The sequence below is a fragment of the Microcebus murinus genome, chromosome 16 (genome assembly GCF_040939455.1).
Source record: "Microcebus murinus isolate Inina chromosome 16, M.murinus_Inina_mat1.0, whole genome shotgun sequence".
NCBI lineage: Eukaryota > Metazoa > Chordata > Mammalia > Primates > Cheirogaleidae > Microcebus > Microcebus murinus.
The window spans coordinates 27,822,331-27,849,043 of record NC_134119.1 but is presented as its reverse complement, the minus strand read 5'-3'; the positions used below and the strand labels follow the sequence as shown (position 1 = coordinate 27,849,043).

Here is a 26,713-nt window from a genome sequence, read left to right as displayed (position 1 = left end):
CCTCTCTACTTTCTGGCCACATGGAATGTTGCACTTTCTGGACCATTGCATTGGGTGTGGCCAGGAGATTCCTGTAGACCATTGAGCGGTGAGCCGAAGTGATGGGTTTAGTTTGTGAGCTATGCGTGAAACTGCACCAGCCCCCATGGACTAACTTCTCCCTTTCACGGACACCCACAAGGTCTCGATCTGGTTTATTCCATAAGCTTGGATTCCTGAGAGAGAGTGACACACAGAACTCCCACGGCACTGTGACCGTATACCTTACACAAGGAATATGACACTGTTTTAAGACCCCTGGAATTTTATCTCCATAGAAGAGTCATGCTGTATTAGCGGTTGTAATGCTGCTGTGACAAATTATAATAAACTTAATGGCTTACAGCAAGTGACATTTATTATTTGATAGTTCTGAGGGTCAAAAGTTCAAAATAGGTCTGATGTATTATGCTATAATCAAGAAAAAAGAAAAGAAAAGAAAACATCAAATACACAGAAATAGAGAAAAAATGGTTATCTGGAGTAGGGTTGGGGAAGAAGATACAGACAGGTAGGTCAAAAGACACAAAGTTGCAGATAGGTAGGATGAAGAAGTCTAGAGTTCTCGTGTTATAATACGGAATTGTGCTCATTGTTTTTGCTAATAGATTAGATTTTAGGCGCTCTTGATATACACACACAAAAGGGTAATTACATGAGATGATGGATATGTTCATTTCTTGTCCGCAGAAACCATTTCGCTATGAGTATGTATATCAAAGCACCATGTTACACCGTAAATATATCCACTGAGAATGTAAACTCTTACTCACACAGGCCCATTTACAACAGGCCTTATCTCCTCGTCCTTAGTGTCAGTGCCACAAGTGGGTGGCTGGGGCTGCGGGCTGCAGAGGGACCCAGCTCCTCAGTGCTGCTCAGGCAACGGGACCAGAGGGCTCCACCTGTGCTGAGCCAGGTCCCGCAAGAACAGATTCCGTGTATCTCGTGGCATCTGCAGGACCTTCCTGATGGGCTTTTAAAGCCTCCTCCCACCATCACAGGATCTTCTCTGTTTCTCATGCTCATTGCTGCAGAACTGAATGACTCAGGGGTTTGGAAGAAGATAGCTGGAGCCTCTGCCCACACTCTGACCGGCATGGCTGGGAGTTGCAGATGGGGTGTGGGTCAGGCTGGTGAGGTTGAAACCTTGGCTCCCCCTACCCTCACATCAGGTTCCTCTCTGAGCCTCAGTGTCTTCATCTGTAAAACGGGCAGCGATGGCCTCTCCCACGCAGCACTGGGTTCAGAAGAAAATGGCAGGTGAGGAGACAGCACCTGGCACAGCTGCTGCTCCCTGGCCCCTGCTGCCTCCCCCGTCTCACTCAGGTCATCGGTTAGGCTGATGGCAGGGCCAATGGGCTGAGCCCCTAGCAAGAGTTGGCAGTTCTGAGTCACACCTGAGCCACTTCCTGGCAGGGATGGCCTGGGCTGGACACACTATCTGGGAACTTCAGTATCTCTGATTGTAATATCTGCAAACTCAGCATAAAGCCGCCTTCCCTGCCTACGTCCAGGGGTTCTAGGGAAACTTGAATGCTACGACATCTAGCAGAAAATATTATAATAGCCACATAAGTGAAAACACACATGCGCTCTGACCTAGCAATGCCACTTCCAGTGGGCATCATGCACATGAGCAGGACAATGGGTGCATGGGACCATCCACTGAAGCATGGTTTCCATAGCCCAAGGTTGGGAACAACTTAAACATCCAACCATGGCCAGGCGCAGTGGCTCAGGCCTGTAATCCTAGCACTCTGGGAGGCCGAGGCGGGAGGATAGCTCAAGGTCAGGAGTTTGAGATTTCTGTGAGCTAGGCTGATGCCAATGCACTCTAGCCTGGGCAACAGAGTGAGACTGTGTCTCAAAAAAAAAAAAAAAAAAATCCACCCATAGAAGAGTGTAAAGTACATTCCTATATTTCCATACGATGGAGTATCTGCAACTGTCACACAGCGGAGCCGCTCCCCAGGCCCTGAGATGGAATCTCTGTATGGAAGGAGAAGGCTTAGGGTTGGAGAGGTTTTCCCACCACCAACAGGACTCAGGGTCTGATGGGGGGTGTATTCTGAACCTTCGGGAAACTGAAGCAGAGGAGAAGGGCGGCACCCTGCTCGGCGGTTCTGTCCCAGGAGCTTTTATTCAGCACCCAGGATGCACAGACTCCTCCACGGAGAGGGTCTGACGCCAGGCCAGGAGGGAGGCTGCCTGGAGTCAGATCTGGGCTGTGGTCCCCATCCCGTCATAACGGCCCCTGTGACGCTAGGCAAGGCCCGTGTCATCTTGTGGCCTCAGGTTCCCCTTCTGCAGAAGGGCTGGGCTGGGTGGCCTGAAGGTCTGGCCTGTGCTGACATTCCAGGACGCAGGAGACAGACAAGGATCCCAGGCCTCTGGCAGGAAACCCAGAGTGAGCATCTTTGCTGCTTCGACAGGGGAACCCCTAAGTCACCACATGTGGGACCTCTTCCCTGGGGTGAGGGACATTCTGAGACGACCCAGCTCTACTCGAAGCCTTCCGTGACGTGTGAGTCAGCCCCTGAGTCACCCGAGAGTTCTCTGCGCAGACCCACAGCGAACGCCCGCCCCCCGCACCTCCTCCCACAGGGCGCCAGGTCCACCGTGGGCCTGCGCCTCTGAGGGGCCTTCCCAGTGACATGTTTCTGACGACCAAATAACGGAAACCAGACCCTCACCCGCCCTGCCCCGGACGGTTTCTCCTCATGGGAAGGGAGGGATTGCGCTTCCCGGGGAGGAGCGCTGGCGCGGGCTCACTGCTGTTTCCACGCAGCCGGGCGCAGCCGGCGCACAGTAGGTGCTCGGCGAGTGTCTGCTGCACGAAGAGGAGACTCGGCCACTCTCAGCGGGACAGCGCTGTCTGGAGGCAGCAGGCGAGGTGTGGCCTGGGACTGGCAAGTCACTCACTGCGTCAGTTCCCTCCTCCGGGGAACCACAGGGCTGGGCCAGACTGGGAAGGGAGGGCGGGGGCGGCGGGGCCAGGCAGAGCCCTGCAGCCCTTCCTGCCCGTCCCCAGCCGAGAGCCTGGAGCAAGTAGCATGACGTCCCCAGGCCTCAACGTCCCTGCTGCGTAGCAGAGGGTGACATCAGACCAGGAGCATGAGGACGCACCAGCACACCTGAGTGCGGCTCACAGACTGGGGGCGTTAGTGTTGCCTCACTGGCCCAGCCCGCAGGACAAAGGGGCCGCGCTGCACTCACCACTCACAGACAGCTCGGTGCCTGGGCCAGACTTCAGCTCCTTGTAGTGAGGAGATCCTTTCTGGAACTTCACGCAGTAGTAGGTGCCGGCGTCTGCTGGGGTGAGGTTACTGATGCGGATGGAGAAGTCCGTGTTGTTCCTCTTTGTGCTGTCTCCAAGAGGCGTTACCCGGGAGGGGTGGGGGTCTTTTTGTCTGAAGACTAATTCTCGGCCTGGCCCAGTCCCCCTGAACCACTCGATGGGCCCCACAGGGACCAGGCTGGTCACAGTACAGCGCAGAGTGGCCGACTCCCCGGCTGCGACCGACACCGACTTGTCAGGTTGGAGCACCTGCAGCTCCTCCTCTCCTGCCGCCCCTGCAGGGACACACAGAGCAGCCGTTTATTCCTCCTTGTGTGATCCTGTGCGTTTCTCAAGTGTTTGTCAATGATTTTCATTGACCGTGTGCGTGCCCTGAGCAGGCTTTGAGCTCAGCACATTGCATGTGTCATCTCATTTAACACTCACGAAAATCCTGTAACACGAGCGAGTACTACGGTGTCCTTATTTGTAATAAGGGGTTAAGTTTCACAGTAGAGCGTGGCTTTGAGCACCTGAGCAGACCTCCTGAGCCCTCTATGGAAGTGTCATGCTTCACCCAGTGTTTGTGCCTCTCTACTTTCTGGCCACATGGAATGTTGCACTTTCTGGACCATTGCATTGGGTGTGGCCAGGAGATTCCTATATACCATTGAGCGGTGAGCTGAAGTGATGGGTTTAGTTTGTGAGCTATGCGTGAAACTGCAAGAGCCTCCGTGGACTAACTTCTCCCTTTCACGGACACCCACAAGGTCTCGATCTGGTTTGCTCCATAAGCTTGGATTCCTGAGAGAGAGACACACACACAACTCTCACGGCACTGTGACCGTGTAGCTTACATAAGGAATATGACACTGTTTTAAGACCCCTGGAATTTTATCTCGATAGAAGAGTCATGCTGTATTAGCGGTTGTAATGCTGCTGTGACAAATTATAACAAACTTAATGGCTTACAACAAGCGACATTTATTATTTGATAGTTCTGAGGGTCAAAAGTTCAAGATAGGTCTGATGTATTATGCTATAATCAAGAAAAAAGAAAAGAAAAGAAAACATCAAATACACAGAAATAGAGAAAAAATGGTTATCTGGAGTAGGGTTGGGGAAGAAGATAGGGACAGGTAGGTCAAAAGACAAAGTTGCAGATAGGTAGAATGAGGTAGTCTAGTCTTCTCATGTTATAATACGGAATTGTGCTCATTGTTTTTGCTAATAGATTAGATTTTAGGTGCTCTTGACATACACACACAAAAGGGTAATTACATGAGATGATGGATATGTTCATTTCTTGTCCGCAGAAACCATTTCGCTATGAGTATGTATATCAAAGCACAATGTTACACCGTAAATATATCCACTGAGAATGTAAACTCTTACTCACACAGGCCCATTTACAACAGGCCTTATCTCCTCGTCCTTAGTGTCAGTGCCACAAGTGGGCGGCCGGGGCTGCAGGCTGCAGAGCGACCCAGCTCCTCAGTGCTACTCAGGCAACGGGACCAGAGGGCTCCACCTGTGCTGAGCCAGGTCCCGCAAGAGCAGATTCCGTGTATCACGTGGCATCTGCAGGACCTTCCTGATGGGCTTTTAAAGCCTCCTCCCACCATCACAGGATCTTCTCTGTTTCTCATGCTCATTGCTGCAGAACTGAATGATTCAGGGGTTTGGAAGAAAATAGCTGGAGCTTCTGCCCACACTCTGACCAGCATGGCTGGGAGTTGCAGACGGGCTGTGGGTCAGGCTGGTGAGGTTGAAACCTTGGATCCCCCCACCCTCACATCAGGTTCCTCTCTGAGCCTCAGTGTCTTCATCTGTAAAACGGGCAGTGATGGCCCCTCCCACACAGCACTGGGTTCAGAAGAAAATGGCAGGTGAGGAGACAGCACCTGGCACTGCTGCTGCTCCCTGGCCCCTGCTGCCTCCCCCGTCTCACTCAGGGCATCGGTTAGGCTGATGGCAGGGCCAATGCGCTGAGCCCCTAGCAAGAGTTGGCAGTTCTGAGTCACGCCTGAGCCACTTCCTGGCAGGGATGGCCTAGGCCGGACACACCATCTGGGAACTTCAGTATCTCTCATTGCAATATCTGCAAAGTCAGCATAAAGCCGCCTTCCCTGCCTACGTCCAGGGGTTCTAGGGAAACTTGAATGCTACGACATCTAGCAGAAAATATTATAATAGCCACATAAGTGAAAACACACATGCGCTCTGACCTAGCAATGCCACTTCCAGTGGGCATCATGCACATGAGCAGGACAATGGGTGCACAGGACCATCCACTGAAGCATGGTTTCCATAGCCCAAGGTTGGGAACAACTTAAACATCCAACCATGGCCAGGCGCAGTGGCTCAGGCCTGTAATCCTAGCACTCTGGGAGGCCGAGGCGGGAGGATAGCTCAAGGTCAGGAGTTTGAGATTTCTGTGAGCTAGGCTGATGCCAATGCACTCTAGCCTGGGCAACAGAGTGAGACTGTGTCTCAAAAAAAAAAAAAAAATCCACCCATAGAAGAGTGTAAAGTACATTCTGACATTTCCATACGATGGAGTATCTGCAACTGTCACACAGCGGAGCCGCTCCCCAGGCCCTAAGATGGAATCTCTGTATGGAAGGAGAAGGCTTAGGGTTGGAGAGGTTTTCCCACCACCAACAGGACTCAGGGTCTGATGGGGGGTGTATTCTGAACCTTTGGGAAACTGAAGCAGAGGAGAAGGGCGGCACCGTGCTCGGCGGTTCTGTTCAAGGAGCTTTTATTCAGCACCCAGGATGCACAGACTCCTCCACGGAGAGGGTCTGACACCAGGCCAGGAGGGAGGCTGCCTGGAGTCAGATCTGGGCTGTGGTCCCCGTCCCGTCACTAACGGCCCCTGTGTTGCTAGGCAAGTCCTGTGTCATCTTGTGGCCTCAGGCTCCCCTTCTGCAGAGGGGGTTGGGCTGGGTGGCCTGAAGGTCGGCCTGTGCTGACATTCCAGGACGCAGGAGACAGACGAGATTCCCAGGCCTCTGGCAGGAAACCCAGAATGAGCATCTTTGTTGCTTCGACAGGGGAATCCCTAAGTCACATGTGGGACCTCTTCCCTGGGGTGAGGGACATTCTGAGACGATCCAGTCCCGACTGGAGCCTTCCGTGACGTGTCAGCCAGCCCCTGAGTCACCCGAGAGTTCTCTGCGCAGACCCACAGCGAACGCCCGCCGCCCGCACCTCCTCCCACAGGGCACCAGGTCCACAGTGGGCCTGCGTCTCTGAGGGGCCTTCCCAGTGACATGTTTCTGAGGACCAAATAACGGAAACCAGACCCTCCCCCGCCCTGCCCCGGACGGTTTCTCCTCATGGGAAGGGAGGGATTGCGCTTCCCGGGGAGGAGCGCTGGCGCGGGCTCACTGCTGTTTCCACGCAGCCGGGCGCAGCCGGCGCACAGTAGGTGCTCGGCCAGTGTCTGCTGCACGAAGAGGAGACTCGGCCACCCTGAGCAGGACAGCGCTGTCTGGAGGCAGCAGGCGAGGTGTGGCCTGGGACTGGCAAGTCACTCACTGTGTCAGTTCCCTCCTCCGGGGAACTGCAGGGCTGGGCCAGACTGGGAAGGGAGGGCGGGGGCGGCGGGGCCAGGCAGAGCCCTGCAGCCCTTTCTGCCATCCCCAGCCTCGAGCCTGGAGCAAGTAACATGACGTCCCCAGGCCTCAGCGTCCCTGCTGTGTAGCAGAGGGTGACATCAGACCACGAGCATGAGGACGCACCAGCACACCTGAGTCGGCTGGCAGACTGGGGGCGTTAGTGTTGACTCACTGCCCAGCCCGCAGGACGAAGGGGCCGCGCTGCACTCACCACTCACAGACAGCTCGGTGCCTGGGCCAGACTTCAGCTCCTTGTTCTCAGTTCCTGTCTGGAACTTCACGCAGTAGTAGGTGCCGGCGTCCGCTGGGGTGATGTTGCTGATGCGGATGGAGAAGTCCGTGTTGTTCCTCTTCGTCCTGTCTCCAAGAGGCGTTACCCGGGAGGATGGGGGGTCTTTTTGTCTGTAGACTAATTCTCGGCCTGGCCCAGTCCCCCTGAACCACTCGATGGGCCCCACGGGGACCAGGCTGGTCACGGTACAGCGCAGAGTGGCCGACTCCCCGGCCGCGACCGACACGGACTTGTCAGGCTGGAGCACCTGCAGCTCCTCCTCTCCTGCCACCCCTGCAGGGACACACAGAGCAGCCGTTTATTCCTCCTCGTGTGATCCTGTGCGTTTCTCAAGTGTTTGTCAATGATTTTCATTGATCATGTGCGTGCCCTGAGCAGGCTTTGAGCTCAGCACATTGCGTGTGTCATCTCATTTAACACTCACGAAAATCCTGTAACACGAGCGAGTATTACGGTGTCCTTATTTGTAATAAGGGGTTAAGTTTCATAGTAGAGCGTGGCTTTGAGCACCTGAGCGGACCTCCTGAGCCTTCTATGGAATTGTCATGCTTCACCCAGTATTTGTGCCTCTCTACTTTCTGGCCACATGGAATGTTGCACTTTCTGAACCATTGCATTGGGTGTAGCCAGGAGATTCCTGTAGACCACTGGGCAAGTGAGCGGAAGAGATGGGTTTAGTTCGTGGGCTATGCATGAAACTGCATGAGCCTCCGTGGACTAACTTCTCCCTTTCATGGACACCCACAAGGTCTCGATCTGGTTTATTCCATAAGCTTGGATTCCTGAGAGAGAGTGACACACACAACTCCCATGGCATCATGACCATGGAGCTTACACAAGGAATATGACACTGTTTTCAGCCCCTGGAATTTTATCTCCATAGAAGAGTCATGTTATATTAGAGGTTGTAATGCTGCTGTGACAAATTGTAACCAACCTAATGACTTACAACCAGAGACATTTATCATTTTATACTTCTGAAGGTCAAAGGTTCAAAATAGGCCTGACTTATTATGCTATAATCGAGAAAAAATAAAAGAAAACATCAAATACACAGAAATAGAGAAAAAACTGGTTACCTGGAGTAGTAGGGTTGGGGAAGAAGATAGGGACAGGTAGGTCAAAAGACACAAAGTTGCATATAGGTAGGATGAAGAAGTCTAGAGTTCTCATGTACAACATGAAGATTCTAGTTAATAGTATGGAATTGTGCTCACTATTTTTGCTAAAAGATTCGATTTTACGTCCTCTTGACATGCACACAGAAAAGGGTAACTATGTGAGATACGATAAAAAAAGATACCAGCAAAACTACATGACTTCTGGAGGCTCTGTTCCTTGCCTTTCTGTATTCTAAAGGCTTCCCACATTCCTTTTCCCACAGTTACATCTTCCCATCACTCCAACCGTTGCTTCGATCATCACAAGTCCTTCTCTAACTCTTACTCTTATTTGTAATGGTCCTTGTGATATATTCTTCCTACTCTGATACTAGACCAAAACTTTCAAACAAATGTCCTAAACATGCTCAATGTTTAAGTTCTCTCAAAGAGCTAAAGGAAAACAAGAACAGAGAACTAAAGGAAATCAGGAAAAAGAGGTAATATCAAAATGAGAACATGAGCGAAGACATAAAAATTATACAAAAGAATCGGCCAGTTTAGGAGCTGAAAAGCAGAATAATGAAAACTTCACTAGAGGAGTTCCATAACAGATTTGAGTGAGGAGAAGAAAGAATCAGTAAACTGGAAGATGGAACAATTAAAATGATTGAGTCCGCAGTGTAGAAAGAGAAAAAAGAATAAAGAAAAGAGAAGAGAATCTGAGGGACTCATGGGACATCGGAAAGTGGGTGGACATACATGTTATGAGAATAACACCAGAACAAGAAAGGCAGAGAGAAAGGAGCAGAAGATTATTTGAAGAAGTAATATCCTGAATCTTCCCAAACTTGATAAAGTACATGAATCTACAAATTCAAGACGATGAAACAAACCCCAAGTAGGATTAACTCAAAGAAACCCACACATTATCGTCCAACTATTGAAACTAAAGTGAAAAAGAAAGTCCTCAAAGCAGCCAGAGAGAAGTGGGTCCTCACCTACGAGAGTTCCTTAGCAAGATTATCAGCCAAGTTTTTCTCAGAAGTGCTGGAGACCAGAAGGCAGTGGGGTGCTATATTTAAAGTGCTGAAAGAAAATGAAACTGTGAACTAAGAATTCTATACCTGGCAAAACTGTCCCTCAAACTTGTGTGATAAGTTAAGATATTCTCTGATAAACAAAAGCTGAGAGAGTTCATTCCCACTAAACCTGACCTACAAGAAACACTAAAGGGAATCCTTTAGGTTGAAAGGAAAGAATGGTACGTAGTAACTCAAGGTTGTAAGAAGACATAAAGATCTTTGGTTATAATGTAAAAATTTTAAACTTCATGTTTTCCTGATGCATCAACATCCCACAAACGGGTTGTGAGCACACTGCCCAGGTGACCAGGTGCACCAGTGTGTTAAGACTGGTCCTTGGCCGGGCGCGGTGGCTCACGCTTGTAATCCTAGCACTCTGGGAGGCCGAGGCGGGCGGATTGCTCAAGGTCAGGAGTTCAAAACCAGCCTGAGTGAGACCCCGTCTCTACTATAAAAAATAGAAAGAAATTAATTGGCCAACTAATATATATATATAAAAATTAGCTGGGCATGGTGGCACATGCCTGTAGTCCCAGCTACTCGGTAGGCTGAGGCAGAAGGATTGCTTGAGCCCAGGAGTTTGAGGTTGCTGTGAGCTAGGCTGACGCCATGGCACTCACTCTAGCCTGGGCAACAAAGCGAGACTCTGTCTCAAAAAAAAAAAAAAAAAAAAAAAAAAAGACTGGTCCTTGCCATAGGTTCCCCTTCTTGCCCTGCCCTGTGACCTAGTGATGTTCAAACACACCAGTGAGATCCCCTCTGGTCTTTTCCTTGTGTCCTTCTCCTTGACTCCCAGTACTGCACTTGCCCAGGGCTCCACTCTCTCTCATTCTCCACCTGCCGAGCTGAGCCTGTTCTCTGGGGGCTCCTCCTACATGGCTCCCTGTGTGGCATGTCATGCCTCCCCCATAGGACCTGTGAGTTGAAATAACTCCTTTAATTTTATATGACTCTACAAACGTGATTTCTTCAGCCACGTTAGAATGATCCTTAAAGACCCCATTCGTGGGACTCACTCCACCGTTTACAACTAGCAACGAGGATGCAATTGTTTAAAATGAGATGGAAAGTTCCTAGGTGATGCCCTTTGATAGCTCATGGCTTACTAATTTTCTCTCCTGATTGGGATCCACCACTTGGAGGGGCTGATTAGATGGGTACTGATTGGCTTTCATGCCTCCATATTTAACATTTGCTATGTCATCTAAAAGCTCACCAGAATGGATAATAATAGGAGAGCTTTATTGGCAATATCATTTTGCAAACTGGAAAGAGGTAGTCTTCTGTGTGGACCCATGGTGCTCTCTCTTCTAAGAGGACAAGAGCAAGTTGGATTTTATGCTACACAATGGAGTCATATATAGTCAGCAGCTTTGGGAGAAAAGCTATGTATATTTATGAGGGGAGTCAAGTGTATGCACAACGGGTAAACATACATGTAACATACATCCCATGTTCACTTTGGGGGTGGGGCTTTAGGATTAAAATGAAGTAGAATTTGGCTCTTTATGTCAAAGGTGAACTATAGGACACAAAGACAGTGTGTGTACAGTTTCTGCTAGCTAGCTGAAACTGGCTTGAGGTCTACAGCTGCTTATCAAGAAGGAGCGTTTGTAAGGCCCTTCCTCTGTCCAACCAGAGTTGTAGTGGTCTGGGTTGTAAATCAGAGTCAGGAAGGGCCTGTCAATTTCCCCAATAGCTCCTATAGTTTGGGAGTTTAGCAAAGGTGTGGTATTTCTTGTAGGAATTTAGGGAGTTGCCATGCCAGCTGAGCCTTAAATCCTTGGCCAGTGGGTAAGTTTTGTTTCCTTAACCTTAGGGTCCATCTTAGCTGGATAAAGGGACAAAGGGGGTGTATATTTTAGTCTCTCAGGTCACAGCTAAGATGAACCAATTGACAAAACTTCGTGAAATTAATCAATACTGGGGCTCAAATTATAATTATACTTTTGAATCCCAGTAAATTTAAACGCTATGTCTCCTGTTACCTTGAGATGGTAACTGTGATATTGTGAAATATATATGTAGTCTTTTTCCTGGTTTCCCGACATATAGCTTCTAAAACCTCTGGAATTTCTGGAGTGGTAAGAGTGTCTTTCATATGCTAATGAGTTCACTGGTGGCTGGCAGAGCCCTAGGTAGCTTCAGGATGGGGTTGTCATAGGAATGGCCAGGACAGGATTAGAGGGTTGGAACTTTCAGCCCTAACTATCCCCAAGCTCCGGGAAGGGGAGAGGTGCTAATGGTTAAGTTGCTCACGAATGGCCAGTGATGTAATCGATCATGCCTAGGCAATGATAGATTGTCAAACCCGTGGAAAGGCCTGGAGGTTCACAATGGAAGCTCCATGCTCCTTCCCACGTAACCTCTCTGTATACACCTCTTCCTCTGTATCCTTTGTAATATCCTTTATAATAAATGAGTAAACATAACTACAGTGTTTCCTTGAGTTCTGTGAGCTGCTTTTGCAAACGTGAGGACAGGAGGTCATGGGAATCCAGATTTAGAGCCAAGCAGCATGAGGCCCAGGTTCAGAAATCTCAACTTACTTTGAGACCTTGAAAAGGAGGAATTTCCCAATTCATATAGGTATCTATAGGTTTGGCTAAAGAGACTGTTAAGTAACCTGAAATTCCTTTAAAAAAGGAGGGATCCAGCAAAGTCAATTCAAAAAAAAGAAAGCCTATGGCCAATGACTTTTTACTGTACTTATGTAAAAAATCAAACCGAGTATAATAAGACTCAAATTTATTTCACCAATAAGTTGGTCCTACCATGATTTATCTTTAATAAAAATGAGAAACTAGAGAGAAAATTATGTCTCAAAATAGAAAAAGGCCCATTGTTAAATTCTAGCCTGTCCTTTTGCTTTTAAGTTTTTAAATTATTTATCCAAAGTTTGGACTAAATCCTGGTTATTTCTCGACTACAAAAAACCAGGCTATAATTTTCTTCATGACATTTTTATTTGACTCCCTAATAGAATAGTTTCCTTTTTCCATTCTGATACCCAAATTCTTCTTTGTTAAATTATTAATGTTGTTTATCTCTCATTTTACTTTTGAAAAAGCCAGAGTCATAATATCCTGAAGACTAGAGATGACTCAGTGAAGACTACAGATCTTCATCTGAAATCCCACTGGGCCTGGTCTGCTTCCATTGCCGGTGCCCTGTTACTGTTCACGTGGACCCTCCTCTCTCTAGGCGGAAGAGGGAGGCGGGTGAGATGGTAAAGGCAAGTTGAAGGGATAGAATGGTCTTAGCAAAATGCTAATGTTTATATAACTAATTGCTACAAGTCTGTATCTAAAACTAAGGCTACAGTAGCTCAGTACTTACAAACAAGTTAATTTCATAACCTGTTTTTGGCTTTTGGTTTTCAACTATATTGCTTAAAAGGTTTTAAGGGATTGATGAGTGCCTGTCCACCCCCATTTCTGGTTGGCCCCAAACGTTTAATTGGCCGTAAGCTTTTATGGCTCTAAGCCTCTCCTTGCCCAGAGGGGTCCCCTGAGGGCCTAGATGGACCTGGGACAAATGGCCACTTCACCCTGTCAATGACAGAACAAAATAAAGTTTGGCCATAGCCACTGCCTCAGTCATATCCTGGTCAAAAGGGTGGACTGCGAACTAAAAATAAAATTCTAAGCCCTCTGCTAACTGAATGGACCCCTCTCGGCTAAGGGGACCCCAGGAACACCTGAAAAATGAGTTTCCAGTCATGATGAGATGGGAGAGAGAAAGCACAATTACATGGGTCCCTCATAAATATTCATGACTCCTCCTATAGCCTGTTGAATATGTATATTTGACTACCCCACTCAGTGTAAAAGCCTGTTTCCTTTTGTCTCTTCTTTGAAGCATGTGTACCGGTCTTTTGGCCGGGCTCTGCTTCTCAACCTGTGGGACTGGCCACTCAACAGGCTGCTACCCTTTATGAAATAAAGCTTTCATTTTTCCAAAGTAGAAACCTTGTGAAATTTTTAGTTAATGGGGAGTATAAACAATGCAAATGTCCATCCACAGATGAATGGATAGACAAAACGTGGTATATAGATACAATAAATTTTTCAGTTCTAAAAAGGCAATGAAATTCTGGTACATCCTGCAACTTGGCTGAACCTTCAAAATATGCTGAGTGAAATACGCCAGATGCAAAAAGAGAGAAAATGATTCCTCTTACCTGAAGGAGTACTTAGAATAGGTCAACTATGTAGAGATAATGAAGAATAGAGATTACCTGGGGTTTGGAGGGGGAAGGAGTGGGCAATTATTGTTTAATGGGTACATAGCGTGAAAACTGTCAGGATGAAAACAGTTACAAACTTGTGTTACACACCAAGACAAATCGAGCCAGGAAAGGCCACGAGGGGAGGGTTCTCACACACAAACTCCTGATAAAAAGAATGATCACAAAAGACTGCAAAAACCACAACGGGCATAGTTACCATCTCAACCTTACACAAAAAATACTTTTGTGAATATATCTGCTCAGCAACTCCCTGTCCAACCTCAAACTGGTGTCGCCTTTGTTAGTGATCCTTGTAGCCAAGGATCATTTATCTGAAAACAATTATGTGACCCTCCTCATTTTTCCTTTAAAAGTTTTTGTCTTCCTTTACCTCCTTGAATATGCACGTACTTTGCTATGGCACACGTATTCCCGTTGCAACGCTAAATCCAGAACCAGTATCATTTTCTTCTAGAGAGTCCCCCTCTCTGTTATTGAGATGGGCAATAGTTTCTCATCGGGATGTTGAAAAAGTTCTGGAAATGAAGAGTGGTGATGATTTCGCAACACTGTGAATGTAGTCAGTGCCACCGAATTGTATTCTCAAAAATAAGTTTATGTGTATTTTATCATAATAAAAATGTATTAAAAAAATGGTAGCCCCATGCATACCTTTGAATTAGACCAAATCGCTCAAGGAAAAAGGATACAATGTATGGTTCCTAAGCACGGCAGACTTGAGAAATCTCAGGTTGAACTGGGAGATGGAAAGGTCAGGGCAGGCAAATAAGGAAATTGCAGACTTCAAACTTGTGGGTGGTGGGTTAGGGCCCTGTGACTGCACTGGGACAATGAGTTAGTTTAAGTGACATGAGTCACCCTTGTGTCACCATTTAACTACACATGCAAAACTTGCTATAATATAATAGTTTGATTTCACTGCCTCCATTTGTATTGAGTTTCTGGAGACCTAGAGAAATACAAGAACGTCCCTTCTTCTATAAAGTACCCTAAAAGACAGGTGTGGTGTTGGTGGTAGGGAGCCACCTGTGCAGCTACCGTCGCCGCGTTTACACCTCTGGCCCAGTCCCTTTGCCGAATGCGTAGGCCTGACTGCCCACGTGACACGTTCCTTGGCTGAAAATGAGCATCTCAGACTGAACACGTCCAAAACCAACTCTTGACTTTCTCCCACGGTGTCAGCTAAGGCATTTTTATTATTCCAGATGTTCAGGCTCTTCCACTCCACATGCCACTCTTCAGACAATCCAGTTGGCTCCACTTCAACGTGTGTCTAAAATCTGACCTCTTTCCCCTATGTCGCCTTGCTAAGGCCCTGATGCAAGCCACCTTGCCTTGTTTGGACACATCCTATGACCTCTCACATGTGCTAGTTTCTTCTAACTGTGTCTGGCTATAGTCTATTGTCATCCGAATGCTAGAATAGCCCCCTTAAAACTCCTGTCGGATCTTGGCACATTTCTGTTCAAGCCTTGCAATGACTCCCATTTCATTCGGAGTGAAAGTCAAAATCCTTGAACACAGCAGGAAGATGGACTCTCAGAGCCTTTGCACGTGCTGTTCCCCTGCCAGGAAGGTTTGTCCCCTAGATAAGCTCATGGCTCATGCCGGCACCTTCTTTTAATCCTTGTTCAAATTTCCCATTCTCAGTGATTCCCACTCAGACCACCTGTTTTCAATACATCTCACCTTACAGATTCTCCCCACTCCCTTATCTCGCTATACTTTTTTTTCTTAGCACCTAACACTTTCTAACATAGTATTTTATTTATGTGTTTATCATGTGTGTTGATAACTGTCATTTCCCCCAGTAGGACATAGCACCAAAGGTCAACTACATTGTCTCTGTTATTCACCAATGCACCCCAAGCTCCATGTCAGGTCCTGGCACACAGTATGTACCCAATAAGTATGTATATAATGTGTGAACTGCTCAGTGTGACAGTTCCCTGGGACACTGAAGTTTATTTTAAGTGGATAGTTCCTGCAGAAATGGTCAGAAACTGAGTTTCCCCATAGATGACTTGGCGAGAAACAAACATGATTTACATATACGCAGGAAGTGGGAGAGCCCAGAAGCACAAAACCACACTCTTCCCCTTATCCCACCCTCCCCCACTCCCAGCGGCAGCAACTGCAGAAATCTCATGGGTAGATTTGGGCTCACGAGTATTTGAGCAAAGTAGTACTTGGACCTATGATCTCTAGAGCCAGACTGCCTGAGTTCAAGTCATAGCTCTGCCAGTCACCAGTGAGACACCTTAGGGCTCTCTGTCCTCTCTTTCCTTATCTGTAAGGTGGAGGTGGCAAGAATATCCACTTTGGACATGAGGATTGCACGAGGTAAGAGCCGCAAGGCATTGCCAACAGTGTCTGGCACGTGGTGGGTGTTCAAAAAGTGAAAAGTTATTATGCAGTAGACTTCCTGAGGCATGGAGGCGTCAACAGATATTAGATCATATGGCTATAGATAGGAATATGGATATAATTATAGATATAAATAATATAGGCAGGAATCTCTGTGTCTTTTATTTCCTTCTTTTCTCCTCACCCTCACCTTTCACAGAAGAGGGACTGTCCAAGATTGTGATGCATACAAGTTCTGTTTTGGGAGAAAATTCATCTCATTAAGAGAGAAGTTTGCTTACCTTAGACTTTGGGGGAGGGCAAGAAGGGTTCACCGTGGCTGTCTAGATGCAGCCAGTACCTGCCTCCTCCATGGACAGGAGCCAAAATAGCAAGTAGATATTCACTCTTGCAATCAATCCTCTAAGAGGGAATACTCAGAGTCAAGAGAGAAGTGACAAGAAGCACTAAAAGCAAGTAAGGAAAGGGAAGACAGGCAGCCTGCCCCGCCAGGACTGGCTGGAAGGGGGAAAGGGTGAGAAAGACACGCCCAAGGCTCCACACTCCTGCTGAGGTCTTTTGTACTCCCAGCTGTGGGAGAACCCCTTGATCCACACAATCCTCGAGCTTAACATGGAGAGCTGCCTAGAGACACGCAGAGGCTTCGCTCCAGAGAAGGAACTCGCACAGAGTCCCACGGGCATCCAAGCCCTGAGCAGCTGCAGGCTGGCACCATTCTGAGAGGCAAGCCCCCGAAGGACAGTGTCCTGCCCTGGGGACGACCTTGCTGCTGCTTCCTGAAGAGGGAAAGGTGAGGCGAGCTCTCCCGTGTACCCTGAGGACAAACCCCAGCACCACTGCTGTGGGTTACCAAGAGAGTACGCTGTCCAGGGGCCTGGAAAATCATGTAACTCAGTCCACTACTCTTGCCACTTGAACACTCTTACTGTGGTTTCATACTAACACACCTGGGACCCATCTGCACATGCTAATAGTAGGCCAGGTGACTGGGCTCCCAACCCATTTCATTCATAACCAACACCAGGACTGACCACTTGGGTTCTAGTGGGTTGCTCCCCCAGTGCTACTGCCATCACCCACATCACCCCAGCTGCTCAGGGGCACAAGGGCCCACCTGCATGCCTGGCCTACTGCTGCTACTCCCAGCATCTGAGCAAGCCACCTGGAAGCCCAAGAATGGACCTGCCTAGACTGGCCACTCCAGTGCCAGCGTAAGCCACCTGGGAGCCCAGGGACAGGCATGCTTAATCCACCACCACCACCACTGGGACCCAAGGACGGGCCCATCTGGCAACCTAGTTCCCAAAAAAACTTTACCACAGTCTACACTAATAATCACACCATAAGTCACTGAGAAAATCACAGATACCACTGATACTGTTTATAGCCAAACCAACCATACAGAGATCACACTACTTCTTGCACCCAAAATCAAAGCACCCTACCCACCAATAATATATATGTCTTCAGGAAAAAGTCCTCCCCTAGGAAAGCAATTTCAAATAATTGGAAGAAGCTACTGTTACACTAGATGTGCAGATATCAATGTAAGGACACAGGAAACATGAAAAAGCAAGGAAATATGACACCACCAAAGAAACACAATAATTCTCAGCAACAGATTCCAATAAAAATGAAATTTACAAACTCTGGACTTAAGAAAATTCAAAATACTTATTTTAAAGAAGCTCAGTAAGACACAAGAGAATTCTGAAAAACAATACAGAGGTATTGGAAAAACAAGTCAGGATATGAATGAGAAATTTACCAAAGAGATAGATATTATAAAAGAGAACCAAAGAGAAATTTTGGAACTGAAGAATTTATTGAGTGAAATACGAAAACATTATAAAGCTTCAACTATAGACTAGATCAAACAGGAAAAAGAATCTCAGAACATGAAGACAAGTCTTTTGAAATAATCTAATTGGATAAAAACAAAGAAAAAATATAAAAAAGAATGAGCAAAGCCTTCTTGACATTTGGGACGACATAAAGCGACTGATATTTGGATTATTGGTGTTTCCAAGGGCGAAGAGAGAATGAAAGGGTTAGAAAACCTTTTTATTATAACAAAGTGCTAGATGAAAATTTCCCAAGTCTAACAAGAGATCTAGACATCCAGGTACAGAAGGCCCAAAGATCCCCAAAGAGATATAATGCAAAAAGGTCTTCTCCACAGCACGTTATAATCAAACTGCCTAACATCAAAGACATTCTGTAGGTCGTCCCTTCACTCTGTTGATTGTTTCCTTTGCTGTGCAGAAGCTTTTTAGTGTGGTGTAATCCCATTTGTCTATTTTTGTTTTTGTTGTCTGCGTTTTTGAGGTTTAACAACAAAAAATCCTTGCCCAGACCAATGTCATGAAGCATTTTTCCTATGTTTCTTCTAGTCATTTTATCAGTCGGGCCTTATATTTAAGCCTTTAATCCATTTGGAGTTGATTTTTGCATGTGATGATAGACCAGGGTCTAACTTCATCCTTCTGCATGTGGTATCTAGTTTTCCTGGGGCCATTTATTAAAGACACTGTCCTTTCCCACATGTGCATTCCTGGCACCTGTGTTGAAAATCAGTTGGCTGTGAGTGCATGAATTTATTTCTGTGTTCTCTATTCTGTCTCATTGGTCTGCGCGTATCTATTTTTATGTCAGTGCCATGTGGGGAAATGTTGAAAGCTTTTCATCTAAGACCAGGAACAAGACAAGGATGCTCACTCTCACTAATTTTATTTAACATAGTACTAAAAGTTCTAGCCAGAGCAATTAGGCAAGAGAAAGAAATAAAAGCCATCCAAATTGGAAAGAATGAAGCCAAACTATCCCGGTTTGCAGATGACATGATCTTATACATAGAAAACTCTAAAGACCCTACCCAAAACCTGTTAGAACAAATAAGTTAAATCAGTAAAAGCACAGCATACAAAACCAGCATACAAAGTCAGTAGCATTTCTATGCACCAGTAGCAAACTATTTGAAAAAGATATCAGGAAAGCAATCCCATTAACGAGAACTACAACAAACATAAGATATCTAATTGTCTTAGTCCATCTTTTGTTGCTATAAAAGGAATACCTGAAGCTGGATATTTTATTTTAAAAAAGGTTAATCTAGCATGCGGTTCTGCTGGCTGGAATGTTCTAGATTGCATATCTGGTGAGAGCCTCAGGCTGCTTTCACTCATGGTGGAAGGTGCAGGGGAGCTGGTGAGTGCAGAGATCCCATGGCAGGAAAAGAAGCAGGCGGTGCTGGGCTCTTTTTAACAACCATTTCTTGCAGGAACTAGTAGAGTGAGAATTCACTCACCCCTTGGGAAGGGCATTAATCTCTTCGTGAGGGATCCACCCCCATGACCCAGACACCTCCCATTAGGCCCCACCTGCAACGTTGGGGATCAAGTTTCAACATGAGATTTAGATAGGACAAACATCTACACTATAGTTCTAGAAATAAATTTAGCTAAGGAGATAAAAAAAACTCTACACTGAAAACTATAAAACATTAATGAAAGAAAGTGAAAAGGACACAAATCAATGGTAAGAAATCTTGTGTTTATAGATTGGAATAGTTAGCATTGTCAAAATGTCCAAACTACCCAAAGCAATTTACAGATCCAATGCAATTCCTAGTAGAATATCAAGGACATTTTCACAGAAGTAGAAAAAAAAATCCTAAAATGCATATGGAACCACTAAAGACCTCAAAAAGCCAAAGAAATTTGGAGCAAAAAGAATAAAGTTGATTGCATCCCACTATCTGAGTTCAGAATATACTACAAAGCTACAATAACTAAATATATGCATTTTTGACAATTAAAAAAATGAAATTCATTAAAAATGAATTTTTTCTGTTAAAAATCCATTTAAAATAAAAAATTAAATAGTAAAAAAATTAATTTAAAAAATTCTGTGTGTGTACACTAACAGTCACTCATACACATATATAAACACACAATCACAAATATATATAAAAGTTGACTTAGCCTGCTAGCATACAAGATTATTCTCAGAATTAAATAAAACTGTAATACATGTTAAAAGCTTAGGAAAAAAATCTGGTACGTAAACAAAATTCACACATCATTAACAAAAGGTTGCAAGCACACACACCTGAGTTTCAATTTCGGTTATCCCGAGTAATGGGAGATGATCATGCTTCTGTTTGCATCTCTGCATTTTGTAATTATTCTGAAATTAGCCTCCATTGAGAAGCTGAGTAATGTAACATGATTAAAAAAATAAACTTTGAGTTGATCAGCTTGGACTTGAATCCCAGTTGCTCCCCTGACTGAGGTAGGTGACAACGGAGAAATTCCTTTCTCTGCCTCAGTTTCCCCAAATGTAAATGAAGAAGAATAGCTGTGGCTGGCACACAGGGATGTTGTGAGGATTAGACGAATTAATATGCACAAAGTGCTAAGAACTTCGCCTGCCTTGTCACAAGAGCTGAATTGCTGAACTATTCCTGCTGTCATTTGGATACAGTATATGCATAAGAGGAATAATTTAAAAAGTGAAACCTGCTCTGCCCTCTAGGACCTAGGAGGTGGCGTCACAGCAGGACCAAGTGGGGAGCCCGAGGGCTACTGTGCCCAGCCTGGTAACGTGGGGTCAGGTGCGTGGCCAGAGAAGGGGTTGAGGACAGGCCTCTCTAGGAGCTGTGAGCAGAGGCTGTCCTAGGACAAACCAGGAAAGGCCCTCTCATCCTGCCTGTTCTGGGAAAGAGGAAACATAAAATTCACACGGAAAAGCAGGAGGTTGTGGGGACCTGTTATGGGCTGAATTGTGCCCCCTGCTGCCAATGCATATGTTGAAGCCCTAACCCTTGGTGACTGTATTGGAAGGCAGGGTCTTTAAAGAGGTAATTAAATTAAATGAGCTCATTGGAGCGGGCCTTAATCCAACACGACTGGTGTCCTTACAAGAAGAGGAGATTAGGACACAGAGACACGCAGACGGAAGACCGTGTGTTAAGACGCAAGGAGAAGACGGCCGTCAGCAAGCCAAGGAGCGAGACCTCAGTAGAAACTAACCCTGCCGACACCTTCATCTTGGACTTCCGGCCTCCACAACTGGGAGGAAATAAACGTCTGTTGTTCCAGCCGCGCAGACTGTGGTGCTATATTACGGCAGCCCCAGCAAACGAACAAAGTGCAGAGCTTCTCAAGAAGGAAGAGCCGTGGAGGGATGCAATAACTATGCAGGGGAGGCGGGGGAAGCAGAGGGCACTGTGAGGAGCTGCCCTGCGGGAGGAAGGTGCTGGAACATCCCCAGGGAAACATGCGCCCTGCCCACCTCAAGCGTGCACCATTTCAGACTTCGCCTCCTCAGGGGAACAGAGCGCTGGGCTTGGAGGCAACCCCACGGGGCTGTCTCTCAGCTCGCTCTGTGGCCTTGGGTATACTGCCTGGACTCTGGGGCCTCAAGGGGTGCTGGATTTCAATAGCAGTTCTTCTGTGAGTGTTTTGTCAATTGAAATATTATAAAGAGGTAAGTACTGGGGAGGGGTGGTCTGAAGCATCCTCTGGTTTGACGCCTCTGGTGACCAACTTTTATCACTCAGATGACACTCGGCCCTTGGCTTTCTTTGGCAGACCTGGTGGTACTCCTGTGTTTACCCAGGGCTTCTGGAAGTCTCCAGGTCGGGGGATGCCGGAGGCGGGGAGAGTGGGGATTCTAGCCCAAGGCAGCACTCACCTGGGAGTCCTAGTAGCAGCAGCAGCAGCAGCAGGAAAGGGTGAGGAGGGTGGGGCCTGGAGGCAGGGGGCAGCATCCCGGAGGCCTAGGGAACCGGCTGCCGGAAGGTCTGTGCTGGGAGCTCTCACTCTCCACTGTGTGCAGCAGAGACGCCCTGCTTGCCTTTACACAAGAGGAAGTGGCCGTGTTGGCGAGTGACGGTAACTGGCTTCTAGATTGTGAAATAGAATCAGGCACAGCGGGCAGCTACAAGGACAGGAGTTACTCATGTTACATTTTCAGAGAGACTCAGACAGGAGGCTTAGCAGAAATAATGTTTCCTCCCCGCTGGGGGTCTGTGCTGTCTCCACGTGGCCCCTCACTCCATCTTCAAGTCTACTTGGTGATTTTCCATATGGGAGTCTTAGGCCAAGAAGGATCTGCGATTGTGAGCTGTGTCCTCAATTCCTGATCTCAAAACCCTGGGATGTCAGGCTTGTGGCCTCGTTTCACACCAGCCTCAACCAAGAGCTACTCAGCTGGAGATGGGAGAGTTCACAGGACCTTCTAAACATTGGAGGAGAAGCAGGTCTGCTCTTTAAATGATTCCTTATTCCAACCTCCTATTGATATAACTGGCAAAACTTAGCCCAAATTCAGTCGAATGTGGACCTTACCACTTTTATGTGCCTGCACCCAGCAAAGGGAATCATTTCCTGGCTTCCTCCAAGAGGTTTAGGTTAATAAGGATCTGCTTTGTGGGTGAGGTGAGAATTATGGGTTCTGGAAGGGAACAGGAGGTCACATCCATTTTAATACTGTCTGTTCTGCATGCAGAGTACCTAGACCCCTCACCACTGGGTGCAGATGGGAACCGGGGCAGAGGAAAAATAGATGCCCCAACCAAAAGGGCATGCTAAGGACCTGGACAAGGCACTGGACACTCCTAGCTCAGTTTTTTTTCTCCAAACTGTCTGAATGACAAGTCCTTCTCTGCAGTGGTTTAGTGGAGATTAAAGGAGAATGTAACGTGCCTGAAACCCAGTAGGATTATTAATCTTCCTGGTGAAAGGTAAAGAGATGGAATTCAAATATTGTTTTTGAATGGATGCATGGTGCTAGTTGCTCACCAGTGGCTTTGTCCCAGCTCCCTGGACCTCCTGAGATGCAGCTTATACAGTATACTTGGACTACCCCTGCCACTACGAGACCAAATGCTCTCTCTGGGATTCTCTGCATTGTGCTCCTTGTTAATCCATAGATTACTTCCTTCTCTTACAATTTCCAACTGTATGTCTATCATAAGACTTTTGGCTTCTCTGAAACTTTATTTGATTATGTGTAAATGGAGGTTATAACATGAACCTTGTAGAGATGTACTAGGAGTAATATAAAATAAACCATGCAAAATGCTTGACTCATACTTACTTATAACCAAAAAATTGTGGTTATTATTATTTGTATACAGGAAGAGTCTTGCTATATTTCTTCCAAAGTTATGCTTTAGAAATAAAACCTTTTTAGGAGAAATGGTTTCTCCTCCAGCATCTATGACTACCACAGGACTGTCTGGAAATCTCTCTGTCACACGCTGGGTTTTAGGTCCTTCATCTGTCATGAGTAACTGTCAAATGACATTGTAAAAGTTATCATATTTACATACAAATTTCTGTTTCAGTGTGGCAGATGGGTACATCATGAAATCATCCCCCCTTCTCCACATCCACAGAAATGAAAATAAAAAATGATAAAATTGTATTAATAAATGTCCAATTATACTCAAAACCAAGAACTGAGTCTCTATGTGACATGAAGGAATAGTAGCAGCTATCATTTACTAAAGATATACTATGCTTCCAATACTGCATCAAGCATTGTATATCAGTCACTTCATTAAATCTTATCTCATTCCTGAGTTCCCTCAACTGTAAAATGGAGATAATCATATCAACTTCATAGGTTTATTATGAGTATAAAATTGATTAATATATGAAAATTTTTAATAATAGCTGACTATGATCCAAAAGTTAGATATTATTATTATCATATAGTGTTTTGGTAATAGCAATAATTAAAAAAACAAACAAACAGATCCTCTGCCCTAAATGCAGTGTGACAACATCAGCCAATGGCTGGGGGAGGTGAGGGTACCATGATGATGAGCCTGGGTCATGTGCACAGCCCTGTAATCATGGGTCATTACCAGAACAAGGGTCATAATACAAATATGACCACTGGGGCAATCATTAACTGGGAACAGTGCAGCCTAATAAGAGTCTAGGGAGAAGCTCTCAGAAAAGGTACTTCAGATCTTTTCTCATGCTGGGGTAGGAGAAAAGAAAATGCTTCCAAATGGAAATATATAGAAACAGATGAGATTGGCTGAGAAGGTAAGGAGACACCACAAGACCTAGGGTTCCCAGGCCTGGGGAAACTTGTGTCAGTGTTAGAAAGAGGTTGATTGACCCAGAGCCAGTTCTCTGTGTACCAGGGCCATTCATCCCATGCTAGGGGTCCCATGGCCCTTCTTTATTTGAGAGCCCCAGATCCAGAGGTGTCTATGGCTGCAGACTGAGTTTGGAGCTTCAGAGACCAGAATTCTGGGGTGCCTCAAGTTTGGGGCCTGTGGCTATAGAAGCCCTTTGTGGATGGAACCAATTCAGTTCCCTGGATGACCCAGGCAAAAAGTTCCCCTAGCTAACAACAAGTAAAAAGTGCACCACCAAAAAAGAAGAACTCTTTTTAGATCTGTCAGAGAAATGAGGTCACAGGGTGAACTAAAAATTTGGAGAGATATATAGGAGATATAGAGAATCACAACTTACTGAAGGAGAAACACATGAGCAGAAACCTCTTTTGGGAACTGGTGCAGTGGTAGGAAAGCCTGAACTATAATCGATAAGTTGCCAGAGACTCAGTGAGGATATATCTGAGAGTTAAAACTCCAGTAAGACCCAATCACAGGAAGGCTGTCATAATTTTGTGAGTTTTACCTCCAGGAGCTCAACTAAGTCCTCACAGTATTGGAGAGAAATACTTTCATGCATCCAGCAGGGGGAGAAGAAAAGGAGCCATTTTGAAATATACCAGACAATTCAGAAAATATTTGCAAGGCATACATCTGATAAAGGAATAATATCCCAAATATATAAGGAACCCAAACAACTTAATAACATGAAAACAAATAACTCAATTAAAAAATGGGCAAAGGACTTCAACAGACATTTTTAAAAGAAGATACATACTTGGGCAATAGGTACATGAAAAAAATACTCAGAATCCCTAATCATTAGGGAAATATAAATTAAAACCTCAATGAGATATCACCTCATACCTGTTAGAATGGTTTTACTAAAAAGACGAGGGACCCATAAGTGTTTGGAGAGGATGCTGAGAAAAGGGAACTCTTATACATTGCAGGTGAGAATGTAAATTAGTACAGCCATTATGGAAAATGATTTGGAAGTTCCTCATTCTTTTCTTCTTAACAAGGCCTGCCCTCAGAAGAAACTTTTTCCAGAGCCTAACCTGTGTTGGCTTATGAGAGCCTAATATGCTTGGGGGAAGGGAAATACCCAACTGTAGCTCCCTTTAGTTTTCCACATGGAGGAAGAAAAATACACAACTCCAGCTCTCTCCAGCCATCCTGCCCTACCTAAGGGGGGAAAACCTGAGAAGCACTGGTGAAGTTCACAGGCTTCCCCAAAAACTAAAACCTAATCATGAGACAATAGAATACTTCCCCTTCCTCCACACCTCACCACAATATCACTAAAGTACTATTTACAGCAGTTCCTTCCACACAGTATATTATGCCCAACTAAAAATTACAGGCCATACTAAAAGGCAGAAAACACAGTTTGAAGAGACAAAACAAGCATGGGAACCAAAGTCAGATACGGCAGGAATGGTAGAATTATCAGACCAGGAATTTTTTAAAACCATGATTAACATGCGAAGAGCTTTAATAAAAAAAAGTAGACAGCTCTCAAGAAGAGATGAATAATGTAACCAGAAAGATGGAGATTCTAAGAATAAAAAAGAAATGCTAGCAATCCAAAAATGCTGCAACAAAAATGAAGGATGCTTTGATGAGCTCATCAGTAGACTGAACATGGCTGAGGAAAGAATCTCTGAGCTTGAGGATATGAAAATGGAAACCTTAAAACTGAAAAGCAAAGACAAAAAAGACTGAAAAAAGACAGAATAGACTATCCAAGAACTGTTGAACAACTATAAAAGTTGTAACATACACATAATGGGAATGCCAAAGGAGAAGAAAAAGAACAGAAAAAAATATTCAAAATAATAATAAGAATTTTCCCCAAATTAATATCAGACACCAAACCATAGATCCAGGAAGCTCAGAGAATACCAAATAGGATAAATACCTAAAAAAGACACATAACACATCACATTTGAACTTCAGAAAACTAAAGCTAAAGAAACAATCTTGAAAGAAGCCAGCGGTGGTGGGGGGGGTAGGGAGGGGGAGTAACTTACCTACAGTGGAGTAAACACAAGAATTACATGACTTCCCCTCGGAAACCATGCAAACAAGAAGATGATGATGTGAAATGTTTAAAGTGGGGGAGAGAAAAGCCACCAGCTTAGAGTTCCGTATCCTGAGAAGTGATCCTTTAAAAGTAAAGAAGAAATAAAGACATTCTCAGAAAATTGAGGAAATGTGGTTGCTAGTAAACCTGCTTTGCAAGAAATGTTAAAAGTTCTTCAGAAACAATAAAAATGATATAGATCAGAACCTCAAATTTCTATGAAGAATGAAAGAGCATCAAAGAATAAGTGAAGATAAAATAAAAACTTTTATTTTTCTTATTTTTAATTGATCTGACAAATGACGGTTTGTCCAAAATAATAATAGCAAAAATATGTTCCATTATATGTGTGTATATATATATGTATATATATACACACACACACACGTATGTGTATATACCTATTTTTATGCATAACTGAAATTAATGAAAGCAAGAAT

At 45.6% G+C, this 26,713-nt stretch overlaps 1 protein-coding gene across 5 annotated transcripts in view; it reads right to left on the bottom strand.

The window, feature by feature from the left end:
- LOC105866053 (signal-regulatory protein beta-1-like) overlaps nucleotides 1-21,943 on the bottom strand; it is a 39,978-nt gene extending 18,035 nt beyond the window's left edge. For 4 of the 5 annotated variants that reach the window (XR_012923722.1, XM_076010992.1, XM_076010994.1 and 1 more), the window contains exons 1-3: nucleotides 21,739-21,942; nucleotides 7,157-7,510; nucleotides 3,259-3,615 (exon numbers count right to left, since the gene is read on the bottom strand). Coding sequence is in view for 4 of the 5 variants with exons in the window: in XM_076010992.1 (XP_075867107.1) it covers nucleotides 3,259-3,615; nucleotides 7,157-7,510; nucleotides 21,739-21,814 (787 nt within the window). In the remaining variant the exon portion in view is untranslated. Of the gene's footprint in view, nucleotides 1-3,258; nucleotides 3,616-7,156; nucleotides 7,511-21,738 lie in introns of all 5 variants that reach the window. The other variant, XM_076010993.1, reaches the window with a different exon arrangement.
- Nucleotides 21,944-26,713: the final 4,770 nt, after the last annotated feature.